This window comes from Sus scrofa, chromosome 2, assembly GCF_054392235.1.
Source record: "Sus scrofa isolate SSC_HxYL_T2T_F1_AM1 chromosome 2, Sscrofa_HxYL_maternal_Yorkshire_Landrace_v2.0, whole genome shotgun sequence".
In the NCBI taxonomy this organism is placed as follows: Eukaryota; Metazoa; Chordata; class Mammalia; order Artiodactyla; family Suidae; genus Sus; species Sus scrofa.
In genome coordinates, this window is record NC_139384.1 from 4,896,404 (window position 1) to 4,916,530 (window position 20,127).

At 55.4% G+C, this 20,127-nt stretch overlaps 1 protein-coding gene and 1 long non-coding RNA gene across 2 annotated transcripts; one reads left to right on the forward strand and one right to left on the reverse strand.

The window, feature by feature from the left end:
- The first annotated feature begins 8,579 nt into the window (after window positions 1-8,579).
- UNC93B1 (unc-93 homolog B1, TLR signaling regulator) lies at window positions 8,580-19,952 on the forward strand. Its single transcript, XM_003122436.7, has 11 exons — window positions 8,580-8,710; window positions 8,851-8,992; window positions 9,535-9,688; window positions 12,840-13,001; window positions 13,223-13,355; window positions 13,706-13,799; window positions 14,370-14,494; window positions 14,862-15,044; window positions 15,846-16,119; window positions 17,874-17,992; window positions 18,872-19,952. Exons 1-11 carry the CDS (start codon window positions 8,615-8,617, stop codon window positions 19,202-19,204), a joined length of 1,815 nt encoding a protein of 604 aa, XP_003122484.5. The 5' UTR covers window positions 8,580-8,614; the 3' UTR covers window positions 19,205-19,952.
- On the reverse strand, window positions 12,108-19,898 carry LOC102164445 (uncharacterized). Its single transcript, NR_201461.1, is given in 10 exon segments — window positions 12,108-12,526; window positions 14,361-14,684; window positions 14,889-15,055; window positions 15,231-15,357; window positions 15,888-16,166; window positions 16,494-16,703; window positions 16,991-17,189; window positions 17,364-17,541; window positions 17,673-18,922; window positions 19,013-19,898. It is a non-coding gene; the product is annotated as an uncharacterized LOC102164445 (long non-coding RNA).
- Window positions 19,953-20,127: the final 175 nt, after the last annotated feature.

Here is a 20,127-nt window from a genome sequence, read left to right on the forward strand (position 1 = left end):
GCCAGTCACGGTCCCTCTCTGGGCCCATGTTCCCCCCCCGCATTGGTGTTGACCTACTTCCAGCAGCCCTGTGAGGTGACCTAAGAGCACATCTGGAAGCACCTGGTATGCAGTAGGCACTCAGTAGGTACGAAGGCGTTTCTCCCCCTTCCCCTGCCCTCCCAAGGGAGTGGCCATCCCAGGCCTTGTTCCTGGGCTGCCCCACCTTCCTTGACCCTCTCAGCCATGAAGACAGGACCACCTGTCTCCACCCAGCAGCCACCCTCATGCCAGTGTGACCCTGGGGTGCGGTCAGAGGCCACCGGGGCACAATGCCCGGACACAGTCGGCATTCATTCATGTGCTCACTTAGCAAAGCTTTACGAAGCACCTATTGCATACAGAGCACTGTGAGAAGCACTTGACACAAATTTGCATGAAATTATGGTCCGAGTTTAATAGAGGAGACAAGAGGCTCAGAGAGGGGCAGTGGCCGAGCCAGGGCCACACAGCAGAGAGACAGATGAGGGATTCTAGCCCAGAGAGACCCGAGTCCGCAGCCTGCAGCGTTTCCGAGGTGCCCCAAGCCCTGACTTAGGAGTTGGGTAGGGGTTGCGTGTCTCAGCCGAAAGCAGCATCTGCCGTCCCCTGGACACCTGCTGTGCCAGGCGCTGGGCAGGGTCTTTGGCACAGCCCAGCTCAGAGACCGCCTGCCCCCCACCCGACCACAGCTAGTGCGGATTATCATCCTGCCGTTTTCAGTTTCGAAAATGGTAACGATTTCGGGTGATCCCGGCGCGGCGCAGCGGAAACGAATCTGACTAGTATCCATGAGGACTCAGGTTCAATCCCTGGCCTCGCCCAGTGGGTTCAGGATCCGGCGTTGCCGTGAGCTGTGGGCATGGCTCGGATCCCGCGTTGCTGTGGCTCTGGTGCAGGCCGGTGGCTACCGCTCCGATTCGACCCCTAGCCTGGGAACCTCCATGTGCTGCAGGTGCGGCCCTGAAAAGACAAAACAAAACAAAAAAAGGTAACGATTTGCCTCAAGCCCAGGGAGCCGGTGAATGAGCTGTTCACCCCGTGTGCTGTTTTGGACGCGCTGCGGGGATGACCCTTCACAATGTCCCCAGAGCTGTTTCAGTGCGTTCGAGTCATGAGCAGTATCTCTCTCCCGTCGGCTTTTCTGCAAGAAACATCTAATCTTCTCATAGTGAGAAAAAAGAATGGATCCTATGGTAGAGAAGCTCATTTGACAGTAGTGAGGAGGGTGTGACCGTGGGGGCTTTTGCAGCCAGGATGGAGCAGGAGGCGGCGCTGGCCTTGCTCGGTTCTCAGCCGTGCAGGGCACCTGGGCCGCGTCTGCCTGGGTCTCCGCTGGGCCAGCCTCACAGGCAGTCTCAAGGCTCCCTGAGACTGGTTAAGTCACCAAAACCCCCTTCTGGAAACAAGGAGATGTATCAGCCAGGGTTTAGTGTGAGAGCAGAACCGATCTATGTCTTTTGAGTAAAGGATATTTAGCACGGGGAATTGGGATGGTGAGGGAGCCTGCGGAGAGTCAAAGGCAGGACATGGTATCACCAATTCCCAGAGGGGCAGGGTCAGCCCGGGCTGCTCTGTGGATGCTGGGACCCTGGGGGAGCCAAGCCACTGCCCACATGCTCCCTTACCCTCACCCCAAATACACCCTGGCTTCTCTCCTCCTGCCCTGGCACCTCCCATGGGTCCAATCTAATCAGGGAGCCTGTTGCTCAAGGATTTGTGTCTCCAGGAACAGTTTGCCAGTCACATCCAAACCCCTTGTCTGGACGGATCCAAGGATTTTTTTTTTTTTTAATTTTTTTGGCTGCGCCTGTGACATGTGGAAGTTCCCAAGCCAGGGATCAAACCTGTGCTACAGCAGCCACCCCAGCTGCACTGACACCACCAGATCCTTAACCCACTGCACCACAAGGGAACTCCTGGGAGATGTTTTTCTTGCTAATCAAGAGAGTTCCTAAACATCGGAGATTTTAAGAGCCCTGGGGCTGAAGAACAAGACAAAATTACGCCTTACTCACTTGGGACATTTGTATTTGCATTCTTTGTGTCTGTATTTTAATAGATTTTTTTTTAATTTAGATGCTATAAATATATTTCCTTTTCCCTTCCTTTTTTTTTTTTCTTTTTCCTTTTTGGCTGCCCCGGGGCACAGGGACGTCTCAGGCCAGGGATCAGACCTCAGCCACAGTTGTGACCTCTGCGGCAGCAAAGTAGAATCCTACTGGGTCAGGCCAGGGATCGAACCTGCGTCCTGGCACTGCAGAGAAGCCGACGATCCTGTTGCACCACAGCAGGAACTCTTCCTTTTTCACTTTTAATAGGGTTACAATAGCATCATTAAGCGCTAAGGGCCATAATGTCAGGTTTGGAAATAATCCACCAGAACCCCGCCTCCCCAAATGTTCTGAAATGAATCAATGTTAGTAAAGCAATGTGCTGGACTTCCCGTCGTGGCGCAGTGGCAACGAATCCGACTAGGAACCATGAGGTTGCTGGTTCGATCCCTGGCCTTGCTCGGTGTGTTGAGGATCCAGCGCTGCCATGAGCTGTGGTGTAGGTCGAGACGTAATTGACATTTAATGTCATGTACCTTTTTTTTTTTTTTTGTCTTTTTGTTGTTGTTGTTGTTGCTATTTCTTGGGCCGCTCCCGCAGCATATGGAGGTTCCCAGGCTAGGGGTCAAATCGGAGCCATAGCCACCGGCCTACGCCAGAGCCACAGCAACGCGGGATCCGAGCCGCGTCTGCCACCTCCACCACAGCTCACGGCAACGCCGGATCGTTAACCCGCTGAGCAAGGGCAGGGACCGAACCCGCAACCTCATGGTTCCTAGTCGGATTCGTTAACCACTGCGCCACGACGGGAACTCCTCATGTACCTTTAAGATGAACCACCTATCAGCTTGATACTTTTATATTGCAATACGATTTCCATTGTAGACTCAGCTAACACCTGTCGCGATACAGAATTATCATTTCTCCTGGTGGTGGAACAAGGGAATCTAATCTCTTGGCAGTTTTAGTATTTTTTTTTTTTTTTTTTTTTTGTCTTTTTGCGATTTCTTGGCCGCAGCATATGGAGGTTCCCAGGCTAGGGGTCGAATCGGAGCTGTAGCCACCAGCCTACGCCAGAGCCACAGCCAGAGCCACAGCAACGCAGGATCCAAGCTGTGTCTGCAACCTACACCACAGCCCACGGCAACGCCAGATCCTTTAACCCACTGAGCAAGGCCAGGGATCGAACCCGCAACCTCATGGTTCCTAGTTGGATTCGTTAACCACTGTGCCACGACGGGAACTCCAGTTTTAGTATTTTTTTGTTTTGTTTTGTTCTTTAGGGCTGTACCCACGGCATGTGGAGGTCCCCAGGCTAGAAGTTGTATCGGAGCTGCAGCTGCTGGTCTACACCACAGCCACAGCAATGCGAGATCCGAACCACGTCTGTGACCTACGCTACAGCTCAAAGCAACGCCAGGTCCTTAATCTACTGAGCAAGGCCAGGGATCGAACCTGCAACCTCATGGTTCCTAGTCGGATTTGTTTCTGCTGTACCACGATAGGAACTCCCAGCTTCAATGTTTCTAACAGCTTTGTGGGCTGTAGTCCCTGTGCTGCGCGATAGGTCTTCGGGATTTATGCATCTGTTAACTGTAAGCATGTTCCCCCTTGTTTTGTTTTTGTCTCGTTAGGGGTAAGGACCACACCCACAGCATATGGAAGTTCCCAGGCTAGGGGTGGAATCAGAGCTGCAGCCGCTGGCCTACTCTCCGGCCACAGCAACGCCAGGTCCAAGCCACGTCTGTGATCTACACCGAAGCCCATGGCAACACCGGATTCTTAACCCTCTGAGCGAGTCCAGGGATTGAACCAGCATCTTCACGGATACTAGTCAGGTTCGTTATCCCTGAGCCACAGTGGGAACTCCTGAAAGTCTGTTCCCTTGCATATCTCTCCCGTTGCCCATCCTCCAGCCCCTGCTAATCGGTAATCCATGCTTTTTTTTCCCCAAGTTTCTTTTTTTTAAATTTAATTTTGGAGTTCCCATCGTGGCGTAGAGGAAACAAATCCAACTGGGAACCATGAGGTTGCCAGCAGCTGTAGCTCCAATTAGACCCCTAGAACCTCCATGTGCCTCAGGTGCGGCCGTAAAAAGGCAAAAAAAAAAAAATTAATTTTATTGGAATACAGTTGGTGTATAATGTTGTATTAGTTTCAGGTGTACAGCAAAATGAATCAGCCATACATACAAATAAATCTATTTTTTCCCCTATAGGTTATTACAAGCTTTTTTTTTTTTTTTTTTTTTTTGTCTTTTCTAGGACTGCACCCAAGACATATGGAGGTCCCCAGACTAGGGGTCTAATCAGAGCTGTAGCCGCCGGCCTACACCACAGCCACAGCAACGTGGGATCCGAGCCGCATCTGCGACCTACACGACAGCTCATGGCAACGCTGGAGCCTTAACCCACTGAGAAAGGCCAGGGATCGAACCCGTGACCTCATGGTTCCTGATCAGATTCGTTAACCACTGAGCCACATCGGGAACTCCCTATTACAAACTATTGAGTAGATTTTCCTGTGCTCACAGCAGGTTCTGGTTACTCACCTGCTTTGTACAGTGGTGTAGAGATGTTACCCCCTCCCAGCTCGTCCCTCCCTCCACCAGTTTCACCTGTGCTAACCGTAAGCTTGGTCTTGAGATCTGCGAAGTTTGTTTGCTTTTTTTAGCTGTCCACATATTTGTCTTTCTCCGACTTACCTCACTCAGTGTAATGGCCTCAGGATTCATCCGTGTTGTCACATGTGGCAGGATTCCCCTTTTTCTCATGGCTGAATCGAATTCCATCACAGGGATCTACTGCTTCCTTATCCACACACTGCATCTTGGCGATTGTGAATAATGCTGCGATAAATGCAAGGACAGGTATCTCTTCAATATTCTGATTCTGTTTCTTTTGGATAAGTATCCAGAAGTGGGATTGTTGGGTCATATGGTGGTTCTCTTTTTTTTTTTTTTTTTGGCTGCACCAGTGGCATGCAGGATGGCATGCAGAAGTTCCCGGGCCACAGCAGCGACAACACTGAATCCTTAACCGCTCAGCTACCAAGGAGGTCCAGTGGTTCTATTTTTAATTTCTTGAGGAAGCTCTGTACTGTTCCCCATAGTGGTTGGACCAGTTTACATTCCCATCAACAGTGCATAGGGGTTTCCTTTTCTTGACATCCTTGCCAGCACTAGTTATCTCTAATCGCCTTGGTATTTCTTGAAGAGGTGAGGTGACACCTTATTGTGGTTTTGATTTGTTGAGGAGTTAACTGAAAAAAAAAAAAAAAAAAGGCACACTGCAAATGTGGAAAATGAGGGAGTTCCTGTCGTGACTCAGCGCAAACAAATCCGACTAGGAACCATGAGGTTGCAGGTTCAATCCCCGGCCTCGCTCAGTGGGTTAAGGATCCGGCGTTGCCGTGAGCTGTGGTCTAGTTCACAGATGCGGCTTGGATCTGATGTTGCTATGACTCTGGCATAGGTTGGCAGCTACAGCTCTGATTAGACCCCTAGCCTGGGAACCTCCACATGCCGTGGGTGAGGCCCTAAAGAGACAAAAGACCAAAAAAAAAAAAAAAAGATGTGGAAAAATGATGTTTTATTCCATGGACTTGCTGAGATCTTAAGCCCGGGCGGCATCTTTCCAGATAGCTCTAAGGAAATTTTCTGGAGAGGTTAGGGAGGAGCCAGGATATGTAGGAGTTTCTGCAACAAAAACCCGGGAGTGGGAACATCAAAATATTACTAAGAAAAACAGACATTGCAAGTTTTTTTTTTTTTTTTTTGTCTTTTTGCCATTTCTTGGGCCGCTCCCTCAGCATATGGAGGTTCCCAGGCTAGGGGTTAAATCGGAGCTGTAGCCACCGGCCTACGCCAGAGCCACAGCAACACAGGATCCAAGCTGCGTCTGCCACCTACACCACAGCTCACGACAACGCCAGATCCTTAACCCACTGAGCGAGGCGAGGGACCAAACCCGAAACCTCATGGTTCCTAGTCAGATCCGTTAGCCACTGAGCCATGACGGGAACTCCCAGACATCGCAAGTTAATTTAGCGCTTCTCTGTGTATGGAAAATGCCAAAGTCTGGGCTCATGGAAACAATTCCTTTGATAAGCACCTGAACTATGCAGGGCCAGTGTCCTGCTTTTCTCCATCCTGAGTCCCCTCAAGCTGCACAGTTGCGGCAGCTGCAGTGGCTGAGGGCTTGTTGGCAGCAACATCCTTTGCTTTCTGATAGGGCAGGTGACATTCTTCATCTACTTTTTCATGTACCTGTTGGCCATTGGGTGTCTTCTTTGGGGAAAAAAGTCTATTTTGTTCCTCTGTCCATTTATTTATTTATTTACTTATTTATTTAGCTTTTTAGGGCCACACCCACGGCATATGGAAGTTCCCGGGCTAGGGGTCAAATTGGAGATGCAGCTGCCAGCCTACGCCACAGCCACAGCAATGCAGGATCCGAGCCGTGTCTTCGACCTACACCACAGCTCAGTGCCAAGCCGGATCCTTAACCACTGAGTGAGGCCAGGGATCAAACCTGTGTCCTCGTGGATACCAGTCGGGTTCATTTCCGCTGCACCACAAGGGGATCCGCTCTGTCCATTTTCTAAGTCAGATTGTTGTTGTTGTTGAATTGTGTGAGTTCTTTATAAATTTTGGATTTTAACCCCTTATCAGATACATGGGTTGTACATATTCTCTCCTATTCTATAGGTTGCCTTTTTATCTTTTTTGTTTCTTTCGCAGTTTCTCACTGACGAACTTTGATGTAGTGCTTCTGACGTCATATCCAAGACATCGCTGCCAAGACCATGCTGGGGAATACCTATGGTTTCTTCGAGGTGTTTTCTGTTATTAGCTCTTACTCTTTTTCTTTTTTTTCTTTTTTTCTTTTTAGGGCCGCCCCCACGGCATATGAAAGTTCCCAGGCTAGGGGTTGAATCGGAGCTACAGCTGCCAGCCTACACCACAGCCACAGCAACGCGGGATCCAAGCCGTGTCTGCGACCTACCCCACAGCTTATGGCAGTGCCGGATCCCTGACCCACTGAGCCAGACTGGGATCGAACCACATCCTCATGGATACTAGTCAAGTTCATTTCTGCTGCGCCACAATGGGAACTCCCAGGTCTTACATGTAAGTCTTTGATCCATTTCGAATTAATTTCTGTGAGTACAGTTAAGACAGAGATCCAATTTTGTTTGGGCATGTGGTTATCCATTTTTCCCAAAATCATTTGTTGAGGAGACTATTCTGGGAACTGAACATTTTAAAAAGCTTCCCGTGGAGTTCCCATTGTGGCTCAGAGGGTTGAGGACCTGACACAGTCTCCGTGAGGATGCAGGTTTAGATCCCTGGCCTTACTCGGTTGGTTAAAAATCCGGCGTTGCCACAAGCTGAGGCAGGTGCAGCTTGGAGTCACTTGCCATGGCTGTGGTGTAGGCCTGCAGCTGCAGGTCTGATTCAACCCCTAGCCTGGGAACATCCATATGCCATGGGTACGGCCCTAAAAACAAAATAAAATAAAACAAAACAAAATGCTTCCCAGGTATTTCTTTTCTTTTCTTTTTTCTCTTTTTGTCTTTTCTAGGGCTGCACCCGCAGCATATGGAGATTCCCAGGCTAAGGGTCCAGTCAGAGCTGTAGTCGCCAGCCTATGTCACAGCCACAGCAGCACCAGATGTCTGCGACCTACACCACAGCTCATGGCAATGCTGGATCCTTAACCCACTGAGCAAGGCCAGGGATCAAACCCGCATCCTCATGGATCTCATTCGGGTTTGTTAACTGCTGAGCCATGACGGGAACTCCACTTCCCAGGTATTTCTACCCAGGACAACAAGTAGAGCTGAGGCATGTTGGCTCCAGTAAATTGGGAAGCAAGGCGGAAATTTTTTCGGCTCTTCCTGCAGCCTGCATCCAGTGCCCAGCCAGGCATGGTCGGGGGGCTTTGAAGCCTGCTGTATGGTGGTGGCGGGTCACCCCATTGCAGTCAGCAGCCCCTACAATCTCAGCCCCTCCAGAGCTCACAGATGCCAAAAAAGTTCAGGGTGAGTGAGAGGTGGGCACGTGTTGCCAAGCCCTGGGTTGGGAGCCTACTCTGGGGTTGCTCTGGGGGCTCTTCGCTGACTTGCAAACACACCAAATGGAGCCTTGGGGGTGGGGTAGGGATGACGGTGGTAAGGCTGACAAGAACTTAATATGGGTCTGGCACTTTCCTATGGCTTTGCATTAAGTAATAATCCCGAAATAGCCCTTGGAAGTAGTGTTGAGTATCCCTGGTTTACAGATGAGGAAACTGAGGCACAGAAAAGTGACGTTAATCCCAAGTCACAACCAAGAAGTGGCTGACTGGGGATTCGAACTCGCACCTCGCATCCCCGCGGCCGCAGAGAGACATGGGGTGGGGGGGATCGCGCGCGCGCACAAGCACGCGCTGGGCACGCCCCCGGAGGAGGTGGCCCGCGGGGCGGGGCAGGTCCCAGCACCCCGAGGAAGTGCCGGGTCGCTGCAGGGACTCCGGCCGAGTGCTCCTGCGAGTCCGGCCATGGAGGCGGAGCCGCCGCTCTACCCGGTGGCGGGAGCCGCGGGTCCGCAGGGCGACGAGGACCGGCTCGGGGTCCCCGACGGGCCCGAGGCCCCGGTGAGCGGGGACGGCGACGGCGACGGCGTGGGGGCGCGGGGGCCGGGATCTCCCCCGCGGGAGGGGATGCGTCCCCGGGCTGGGGTGCTGGGGACCGCCGGGCGCCGTGGGCGAGTGTGAGCGCCCCGCGTGCCCCGCAGCTGGACGAGCTGGTGGGCGCGTACCCCAACTACAACGAGGAGGAGGAGGAGCGCCGCTACTACCGCCGCAAGCGGCTCGGGGTGCTGAAGAACGTGCTGGCGGCCAGCGTGGGCGGCATGCTCACCTACGGCGTCTACCTGGGTAGGTGGCCCGCCGCGGGCCCCGCCGGCCACGCGGCTCGGTCCTGGGTCAGGCGCGGGGCACGGCCGGGCGGGCTCTGCGCTGGGACCCAGGGCTCTTACCCGCCCCCCGCCGCGCCTCCCGCCCAGACCCGAGATTTCTCTGGGAAAGAGAAACCTTGGGGCCAGTGGCCTCCGTTCCTCTTTCACTTCCCCGTCTGCGCCCTCGCGGACGCAGCTGCGCCCTCCCCACCTGGGGGGATTGAGCGTGTGGGTCGGTGGCTGGGAGCCTTGGACAGATCTGCCGCCTTTGGCGTCAGTGGCGCTGAGGTCCGGGAATCCGGACCATTGATGCCAGGGGGAGAGGTGGGGAGGGGTCAGGATCCAAGTCGCTGTTGCTGCCAGTGGCACGCAGGACGCTTGACCCAGCTTGGGCTTCCTCTCTGGCCTCGTGGCCTTGGAATCGCGGATCCCTTTGGGGCCAGGAGCTCCCTTGCGTTCCAGCCCCTGCTCGGTTGCCCCCAGAGCCAGGCCGCCCCCTCCATGCCTGCTGCCTGTCCCCAGGCCTCCTGCAGATGCAGCTGATCCTGCACTACGACGAGACCTACCGCGAGGTGAAGTACGGCAACATGGGGCTGCCGGACATCGACAGCAAAATGCTGATGGGCATCAACGTGACACCGGTCGCCGCGCTGCTCTACACACCTGTGCTCATCAGGTTCGCCGCTGCGCCCCCCTGAGGGCTGGGCTTGCCCGGGGGCCTAATGGGGTGGGTGCAAGGGCTGTTGGACGTGGGGTCTCCAGCTGCCCTGGTGTTCTTGGGGGTGGGGGTGGGGAGAGGCCTTGCCGACCAGGACGGTGAGAGAGAAGGGGTGAAGCCCAGGTTTGGGGAAGAGAGAGCTTTGTCCCAGGGTACCTTGGGTTTCAAGGGACAGAAATTCACTCAGGCTCCTTCGCTCAGCTTGCTGGTACCCCACATGGCATTGTCCTCATGCCCTCTTCCATGGCCCGGAGCCACAGTGACCTTTGGGGGTCAGGCCTGTGGAGTTTCTGGAGGGAGTCAATCAACCGGCACGGCCCCAGGCCCCCACCCTGGGCCCGATTAGCTGTGGCAGTGTTAAGGCACATTTCACATTGAAAAGGGCCGGGCTGGGCAGGTGCCTCAGAAGACCTGCTCTAGACCTGAGCCTTAGAGGCATCTGGTCCAGCCTCCAGGCTGGTGCGAAAATGCCCTGCCTAAGTACCAACCCGCAGGTGGTAGGTCTATGTTCAGATGGGACGGTGGGCACCTTGGAGAGTTTTAGTTCACCTGTCTGTCCAAAACAAAAACAACCCTAACTCCTTTATCACAATTGCACAGACAGCATTAGAACTGTAACTGAAATCAGAATCAGAAAAAAAGAAAATGCCTCCGAAGCCCTCGAGGCAATCTGCTAAGTCTGTTGTCCTGCTGGCATGCCTGGATAACATTTCTGTCCTTGTCAATTGTAATGTGTGTGTGTGTGTGTGTGTGTGTGTGTGTGTGTGTGTGTGTGTGTGTGTGTGTGTGTGTGTGTGTGTGTGTGTGTGTGTGTGTGTGTGTGCAGTGTCACTTTTGCTTTTTTTTCACTGCCCTGGGTCTACTGCACAGACTGCAGTGAGGACTTTTGTCATGTTGGCATCTTCTGCCAAGACGGGGCCACTGAACTGTGTGGCTCAGAGTTGGACGTTGCAATGCCCCTCTCGTTTTTTTTGCATGTTTGCTTTGTGCTTCTGGCTGTCTCCTTTTCTTAAAATTAAGAAAACGACAAAAAACCTCCTAGGATAAATTCTCAGCACTGACCTTACTAGGTTAGAAGAATATAAAAGGCTTTATGGCCCTTAAAACCTATCACCGTCATTAACGGCTAACTCCTGTGTCGTCTCCTCTGTGCTGAGTGCTTTACAAGCCTTCTCTCATTTCCTGCAATCCAAGTGGGTGCTCCAGCCTTAGATGTGGAGAAGCCGAAAGCTTGAACCCATTCCCACAGGCAGCAACTGGCAGAATCAAGGTTTGAACCCAGGCAAAGTGACCCCATGCTGGTCCCTCTACCCAGACTAGCAGGCTCACTTTCCAAAGGGCTGTGCTATCTGCATGACCACTGGCTGTATGTGTCATTTTGTTTTCTCTTTTTTGGCCACATCTGTGGCACGTGGAAATTCTGGGCAGAGATCAAACCCGCACCACAGCAGTGACCCAAGCCACTGCAGTGACAATGCCTGATCCTTAATTTCTGAGCAAATATACGTCTTCTTCTTTTTTTTTTTTTTTTTTTTTTTTTTCCTTCTTAGGGCGGCACCTGTGGCATATGGAAGTTCCCAGGCTAGGGGTTGAATTGGAGCTACAGCTGCCAGCTTACGCCATAGCCACAGCAACTGGGGATCTGAGCCCCATCTGAGACTTACACCATAGCTCGTTGTAATGCCAGATCCTTAACCCACTGAGCAAGGTGAGGGATTGAACTGGCATCCTAATGGTTATGAGTCAGGTTCTTAACCTGCTGAGCCACAACAGGAACTCCCAAGTATGTGTTGTTTTTACCATAGCGTCACTAACAATGAGTGCTAGTTTTTTTGTTTGTTCGTTTTGTTTTTTGGCTGTGCCTAAGGCATGTGGAAGTTCCCAGGCCAAGGACTGAACCTGCACCAGAGAGGTGACAATGCCAGGCCACCAGGGAACTCCGAGTACTAGTTCTTTTTGCTCTTTTGCTCCATCAAAATGTCCAGTGCATTTTGCCTCTCCTCCCCCAGACAGATCAGAGGGGGCTGGCTATCTATTTATTATATGTAAAAAGAGGATAATTCAAGAACTAGGACTCTGGGGTAGAAGAGAAAGTAATTGTATCAGAAAACTAATGCCGGAGTTCCCATCGTGGCACAGCAGAAACGAATCCGACTAGGAACCATGAGGTTGCGGGTTCGATACCTGGCCTTGCTCAATGGGTTAAGGATCTGGTGTTGCCGGGAGCTGTGGAGTAGGTTGCAGACTCAGCTTGGATCCTGCATTTCTGTGGCTGTGGCGTAGGCTGGCAGCTACAGGTCTGATGTGACCCCTAGACTGGGGACCTCCATATGCTGCGGGTGCAGCCCTAAAAAGACAAAAAAACAAATGGCTTTGAACTTGGAAAAACTTTGAACTTCTTGGAAACTAACACAAAGAAAGGAAATGATGAGCACAAATACTCAAAACAAACAAACAACAAAACAAAACCACCCCCAAAATCACAGTTGTGGTTTTCAGCTGGACCAGCCTCCATGCTCTGAACGAGCCCTTTTGACTCTGTCACTTGTCAACCCCCTTCTAACACGGTGTGACATTTTCTCAGAGCCAGTGAGGCTGTGGTTCTAGGAGCCAGTGAAGAGGAAATTTCTCAATTGACCACAGAGCATGGCAAGGGCAAACTGCACCGGGGCAGGGGCTCGAGGGTGCCTGGCTGTTCACCTGTTTGCCTGCCCCCGCTTGGGACAAGTCCCTTGAATGTTCTCTGGGCCCTGCAGTCACAGCACATGAGTAACGAAGGGGGGCTGGCGAGTCAGCCTAGAACAGAAACGAGGCCGCTCGTTACATGGCCCCCAGACTCCTGACACCCTCTCCCTGCTCTGTTCCTCTATGCTCGCCGTGGCCGGGAGAGGCTTGTGGTTTGGGCTCTGAGCGCACATGACAGCCAGGAAAACTGAGGTGTGCAGACACAGTAGCTCACCGAGGCCACCAGCAAGTCCCTATCACTGAGATGTACCTTAGGGCCCTCAACGCCAAGGCCAGGGGTCTGTCCCCACCTCGCACAGCTTCCTGAGCTGGGCCACGGCCTTCTGGGTAGCCCATGGTGCCCGCATCCCTCCTACTCCGGCAGGTTTTTTGGCACCAAGTGGATGATGTTCCTGGCTGTGGGCATCTATGCCCTCTTTGTCTCCACCAACTACTGGGAGCGCTACTACACGCTCGTGCCCTCAGCCGTGGCCCTGGGCATGGCCATTGTGCCTCTTTGGGCCTCCATGGGCAACTACATCACCAGGTGAGCTGGTGGGCAGCTGGGTGGGAGACGGTGGACCTGGTAGAGCCTCTGCTGCATGGCCCACCTCTGTAGGGGACCTTGGACCAGGCCCATCTGCTCTCTGGGCCTCAGTCTCCCCATCTGTGAGACAAGGGCTGGCCAGCCCATTACCCTGGGGGCGGGAAGTGGAGGCACCTGGCCAAGGCTGGGCTGAGGCAAATCTTCTCTCCTTTGTGGTCCAGGATGGCCCAGAAATATTACGAGTACTCCCATTACAAGGAGCAGGATGAGCAAGGCCCCCAGAAGCGCCCACCTCGGGGTTCCCATGCGCCCTATCTCCTGGTCTTCCAAGCCATCTTCTACAGCTTCTTCCACGTGAGTGCCACGTATGGGGACCTGAAGGTGGGCTAGGGTTCCAGACCCAGAATCCCAGGCTGGAGCCCATTCCACAATCTTTTCAGCTTTCTAGTTCCACTGCTCTTTCTTGAGCCAACCGCTGCTTGCCTACCTCTAGTGACTGAGACCTCACTCCCTCCCTGTCCACAGTGCTAACCAGGAGGAAGTCCTCCTGCAGTGGGCAACCCCCCCCCATGATCAGACCACCCCCCAGAGGTAGGAGACCCCTGTCCCTCCAAGGCTGTGCCCAGACCTCTTCCAGATCATGCCCGTGCCTCCTGCCTGGTTTCATGCCCCAAGCCTGATCCGAGCTGCCCTCCTGCCCGCAGCTGAGCTTCGCCTGCGCCCAGCTGCCCATGATCTACTTCCTGAACCACTACCTATACGATCTGAATCACACGCTGTGCAACGTGCAGAACTGCGGTTAGTCCTCATGGGGGTGGGGTCCCCGAGGTCTGCTCACCTCCCCCATTGAGGTGACACTGGGTCCTCAAGGGCAGAGACGATGCCCTTGCTCACAGAATTCAGGGCTGAGAGCCTGGCGCGCTACGGCTCTGGTGACCAAGGCACAGGGCTTTGTGCTTAGGACATGTGACTCAGCTTGGGGTGGCAGGGGAGGGGGGTTGCATCAGGGAAGGCTGCCAGGAGGAGGTGTCATCTGGGCTGAGGCTGCCTGTGGGCTCTCTCAGGGCCAAGTATACCCTCAGTGCTAGTGAATGCATGGAGACTGGAGGTGGATTGGCTCCTGTGCAGCCTGGGGGCAATAGGGCAGGGAGGGGCAGGGGAGGTGCTCTTCTCCTTGGGGTGCTTTCAGCCCCAGTGGCCTTCACCTCCAAAATGCTTGGCCAAAGAACACTGCCTTCCTCCCACCACCTTCGCCCAGCCCCTCTAACCCTCCCCTCTTACCCGCTGCTTTGGGGCACTTCATGGTGGCTGAGTTGACCGTGTACCCCACTCCCTGCCTCACGATGCCCCCCCACTCACCTTTCTCAGGCACTAACAGCCAGGGCATCCTCAGCGGCTTCAACAAGACGGTCCTACGGACGCTGCCGCGGAGCCGAAACCTCATCGTGGTGGAGAGCGTGCTCATGGCCATGGCCTTCCTGGCTATGCTGCTGGTGGGGGCCGGGATGGGGGTGTGGCGGAGGCAGGTCTGGGTACCATGGCGGGTAGAGAGGAGTGCGGTATGGGCGTCTGGATGGCGGCCTGGGGGCTTGGTCTGAATCCGAGTCAGAGCTGAGTCCTGGGGCGGGAGCCTGAGCCTAGGAGCTGGGCTAGAGGCTCGGAAGCTGGCCTGGCGCCTGTGGACTGAGAGAGGATTTGGAATCCTAGAGGCCAGTGAGAGGCGGCCCAGGCCTGGGCTGAGGTCAAGCTGGAGACAGGGTCCTAGGGTCGAGGGTCCGAAGGTGTGGCTCAAACCTGGGGGCGGGACTTCAGCCTGGAGGCGGGGCTGGGAGGCAAGGTCCCGCCCATGGCTCTGCCTAGGTGCTGGGCCTGTGCGGCGCCGCCTACCGGCCCACGGAGGAGATCGACCTGCGCAGCGTGGGCTGGGGCAACATCTTCCAGCTGCCCTTCAAGCATGTGCGTGACTTCCGCCTGCGCCACCTCGTGCCCTTCTTTATCTACAGCGGCTTCGAGGTGCTCTTTGCCTGCACTGGCATCGCCCTGGTAAGCACAGCCTGCAGAGGATCGCCAGACATCCGGTTAAATCTGAATTTCAGACAATGACTAAGTTGTGAATATAAGTATGTACTGGAGTTCCCGTGGCACAGTGGTTAACGAATCCGACTAGGAAGCATGAGGTTGCGGGTTTGATCCCAGGCCTTGCTCAGTGGGTTAAGGATCTGGCCTTACCATGAGCTGTGGTGTAGGTCTCAGACGTGGCTCACATCCCGCGTTGCTGTGGCTCTGGCGTAGGCCGGTGTCTACAGCTCTGATTAGACCCTAACCTGGGAACCTCCATATGCTGTGGGAAGTGGCCCTAGAAAAGGCAAAAAGACAATAACAAAAAAAAAGTGTAAGTATGTATTATCCCACTCTACATAAGGGACTTGAGCATCTGCAGAGTTTGGTATCTGCAGGGAGTACTGGAACCAGTCTCCCGCGGATACCAGGGGACGGCTGTAAGCCCAGATGCCTCCCTCCCTCTTCTTTCTTTTCCCCCTCTCCCGCCTTTCCTCCTCTACCTTGGGAGTTACTTTAACCTAAGTCTGCTGCCTCATCTGTGAAGTGTCTAATAATGATGCTCACAGCCCCAAAGGTGTAATGCGAGGTGTTTGGTTCCATGTGGGTTTCAGCCTTAGTGTCCCAGGACACTGTCCAAGCATCTTCCCACTGTCCCTGAGAAGCCGTCCCACAAGCCTAGGAGGGAGATGGCCTCGAGAGGGCAGGATGTGGCCTGAAGTGAGACCTCGTGGGGAGGGCCAGAGCCTGGGCCAACTGGCCTCCCACTCACCCCTCTCTCCCCAGGGCTATGGCGTGTGCTCTGTGGGGCTGGAACGCCTGGCATACCTGCTGGTGGCTTATAGCCTGGGTGCCTCAGCCTCCTCCATCCTGGGCCTGCTGGGGCTGTGGCTGCCACGCCCGGTGCCGCTGGTGGCCGGGGCTGGACTGCACCTGCTGCTCACGCTCATCCTCTTTTTCTGGGCCCCCGCTCCTCGGGTCCTGCAACACCTCTGGATCCTCTATGCAGCAGCTGCCCTCTGGGGTGTGGGCAGTGCCCTCAACAAGACCGGGCTCAGCAGTGAGTACAGCCGTGGGCCCTGGGATGGCTCGCCAGGGGATCTGGGGCTACCTCGGGGTGGTTGAGGGGAACACAGACAGGGGCAGACATGGGTCGATGGCCACACTGAAGGTCTGGCAGGAGCCCTGTGGCCTTGCTGTGGGTAGGTGGGGATGCCAGTGGACACTCTAGGGGGTGGCAGGGACAGATGAGAAGGGCTTGGACACTCTCAAGGCAGGTGTAGGAGGGACATGCCATGGACACCCTGAGGACTCCCTAGGGTGGGCTTGGGAGTCAGTGTGAGATCTTGCAGCTCCATGGGCTGGGTATGGGGCTCTGTGGACACCTCTTAGGGACAATGTGAAAAACACACTGGGGAGTCCTCATTCTCATACCAGGGAACCATGGCAGTTTCCACGACACTGGGAGCAGATGTCAGGGTCTGTGTCCCAGGAAGCATGAGAAGCAGCAAGTGGCTCTGGCCACATTCCAGGGGTAGGTGCAGATATGGCCCTTTTATGGAGAGGAGCTGGGAACAGGCCATAAAACCCCAACAGCAATCTGCAGAGCAGCAGAGTCCAGGCCCCAAGGCTGGGGCGGGGGCCCTGCTTGCAGAAACGAGAGGGTGGGACAGAGTTCGTCTGCGTGATGCTCTCTGCCCACAAGTGAGCATATGCCAGTGACACGCAGCTGGTACACATGGGCACAGCCATCTGGGCTTCCGCATCGGCCGGTGCTAACAGTTTTGAACACCCCCCATGTGCACAGGGGAGGTCATGCCTGCTGCGGACGGGGAAGATGTGCACTCGGGCAACCCCAGCACCCACCATCCCAGAGTCAGGCATGTGCATCTGCTATAGGGGATGGTGCCCACACCCTGGGCCACACTGACCTGGCTGCTTTGCCTCTGGACTTGAGCCCATGATGTCTGGACTTGGGCCAGGCCCCAGACTCCTCTTCCGCCGCTCTGCTTCCTGCCTCCTCATGTGGCCCCTGGGGTTGGGGTGGTGGCTCTATGTCCCTTCACAGCAACCCAGGGTGCACAGTCACACGGCAGGATCTCAGCATGAGAGTGTTAACGTCCTGAGTAGCTGGCGAGGGTACAATTTGCCAGGCTCTATGCCTTCTCCCATTGAGACCGCACAACGCAGCCTATATGTGTCATGTCATTGTACAGATGAGGAAAGTGGCTCTGGGGAGTTAATTTGCCCCGAGCCACCCACAGAGCCAACACGTGAATCCACATCTCTGCCAACTCTCCCCACCTTTCAGTCCTGAGAGTGGAATCTCCTGACTCCCTGCCTGATGCCCTTCCTGCCCACGGGGCGGGGGGTGTGTACGGCTGGGTGGATGCTTTCGGAAACAAATTCCTCCCCTTCAACTTCAACTTCTTCTTGGGCTTGCAGAAAGCTTGTTGCTACAGCGTTTTAGCCTCCTTGAGCCCTGGGAGGAGAAACAGCCCCTGCGATGTGACTGCCATAGAGTTTTCACTTTTGAGGTCACGTGTGTTTCCCACAGCTGGACTCCCGCCCCCCCAGCCCCATGCATCCCAGCAGAGGGCCCACTGCTCCTACCTCTGCGAAGCTCCCAGGCAGCGTGAGAACCAGGATGTCCATTAGGGGGCAGGCCAGGACTGGTGTACAGTGGCTTTGGGGCGCTCCAGCCAAGGCCTGGGACCAGCACAGGGCATGCGAGGGTCCTTGGTTGGAGAGAGCAGCAGCCCTGGGCCTCAGCTGACACCTCTCCTGCCTCTGCCCTGTCCTGCCCGCCTGCAGCACTCCTGGGAATCCTGTATGAGGACAAAGAGAGGCAAGACTTCATCTTCACCATCTACCACTGGTGGCAGGCAGTGGCCATCTTCACCGTCTACTTGGGCTCAAGCCTGCCCATGAAGGTAAGGCTGGGTGGGGGCCAGGGGCAAGGCGCCCCTGTCACACACCAGCCCCGAGACAACACATGCTTTCTGGGTGCCTGCCCGCCCGGGCCTCACAGCCCCTGGAAGGACCCCACTCCCCAAGGGCCAGGCCCTGGGCCAAGCCCCCTGGGTGGCCCCACACCCAGCACTGACTTGTGACAGCTTCACCTCCTGCCAGCCTCAGTTTACCTGTCTCTAAAAGGGTTCACTGTTTGCTCCTTCCTTGTGGGCACATCCTAGCCGCCTCATGGGTAGTTGGGACATCTGTTCGCTAGATACTGGGCTCTGAGCTGGATGTCGAGGGTCTGTCTCCCTCCTTGGCCCTTAGGGGTCCTGAGGTCTGCTCTCACCCACTGGTGGGCCAGTTTAGCAGGCCCAACCAATTTTTTAAAAAATGAAAAATAGAATAGGAACTAGCAAAGGAGTGCGTGTGTACTGAGTTATGATGCAACATTATTTCTGTGTGTTCTAGTCAAAATCTCTAAGAAGCACTACTTATGACCCCTACGTGTAAGGGACAGAGCAGTCTAAGCCCCGGTCAGGGAGCGCCAGCCCTGTGTCCACCTGTCACATCTTCCATCTACCCTGTGAGACAAAGGCATGATCATTACAGTTAGGGAAACTGAGGCCCGGAGAGGTAGGGTGACCTAAGGGACAGAGCTGGGGTTTGAGCCTTGTCAGCAGGAGGGTGCTCAGGAAGCCTGGGTGGCAGGCGGCTCCCAGGAGTGGGGAAGGCCCTCAGAGGAGCTGCGGGTGCGAGTTCCAGAAGGGAGTGGGCCTATCCGGGAGCTGGGATGAGTCGGGAGGGCGTGAGGCCAGCGGCCGGCAGGTCCCCTGGATCCCTCCTTGTGCGCCTAGGTGAAGCTGGCGGTGCTGCTGGTGACGCTGGTGGTGGCCACGGCCTCGTACCTGTGGATGGAGCAGAAGCTGCGGCGGGGCGTGGTCCCGCGCCAGCCCCGCATCCCGCGGCCCCAGCACAAGGTGCGCGGCTACCGCTACCTGGAGGAGGACAACTCGGACGAGAGCGACGCGGAGGACGAGCGCGGTGGCGGCGGCGGCGGTCGGGGGGACGGCGTGGAGGAGGAGGTGCCTCCCGTGGGGCCGAAATCCGGCCCCGAACCAGCCGGCCTCTGCCGCCGGCCCTGCCCCTTCGAACAGGCACAGGGAGGCGATGGGCCGGAGGAGCAGTGAGGGGCCCGGTTTAACGCGGCTAAGGTCTGATTCTGCGCCAACTTCTGCAAGGACCCTCTGCGCGCCCCGTGGCGTGTGCAGGATCCGCCCCGCAGCCCCCTGCAAGGCGGGGTAAGGCCATGGGACCTTTTGGCAAGGCCCGGGGTTCAAGAGACCGCACGGCTGAAATCCCCTTTCCGCCCCTGGGGCGGCTCTCCATCACCCTCTCCCCGGCTCCAGCCCCCGGACAGGGACCCCCCACAGTACCGCCAAACTGGGCTACAGGCCTGGGCCGAGCGTGTCGCGAGCTTTGCACATTCCTACGGCGCGACTGTTTGCAATAAAGAAATTTTGTATTGTCCTCATTGGGATGGCTCCTGCGGAGAGGGGACAGAGAGCTCCGGGGGTGTGTGCACGGCTGACCCACCCGATTGGGCACTGCGGTGGTGGCTGCCTTGAACTGCGGTTGAGGAGGGAGGGTCCCCTAGGCCCCGCCCACCACCAATGGCGCTCCTGGAGGCCCCGCCCCTCCCCACCCCCGCCTGCTTTGGCCCGTCCCACCCCATCCACTCAGGAGAGAAACGCCTGGGCGGGGTGGGGCCGGGTGGGGCGGGGGAGCCTGTAGGAACCTCAGCGGAGGGGATGAAGCGGCCGCCAGTCCCTCATGGGCCTGGAGGGTGGGTTCTGGCTCCAGAATTTCTGCATTCCACGAGCACTGTCAGAAATAAAATACAATAATTCACAAAAATAAAATACAATAAGTCTCAAATAGAACTGTTAGATATTTCTTTTCGCCTGGGAACACCATGAAATTACGGAGATGCCGAGAATGTCATGAACAGAGGACGTCTGGGCTGGCACAGAGTGAGCTCTTCACGAACATCAGCTTTTTTTTTTTTTAAGGGCTGCACCCGCGGCATATGGAGATTCCCAGGATAGGGGGT

Coding starts and splice junctions, on each gene's coding strand:
- UNC93B1 (XM_003122436.7), top strand. CDS start 8,615: ATGGAGGCGGAGCCGCCGCTCTACCCGGTGGCGGGAGCCGCGGGTCCG. Junction 13,800..14,369: donor GTGCAACGTGCAGAACTGCG/GTTAGTCCTCAT, acceptor CACCTTTCTCAG/GCACTAACAGCCAGGGCATC. Junction 15,045..15,845: donor CCTGCACTGGCATCGCCCTG/GTAAGCACAGCC, acceptor CTCTCTCCCCAG/GGCTATGGCGTGTGCTCTGT.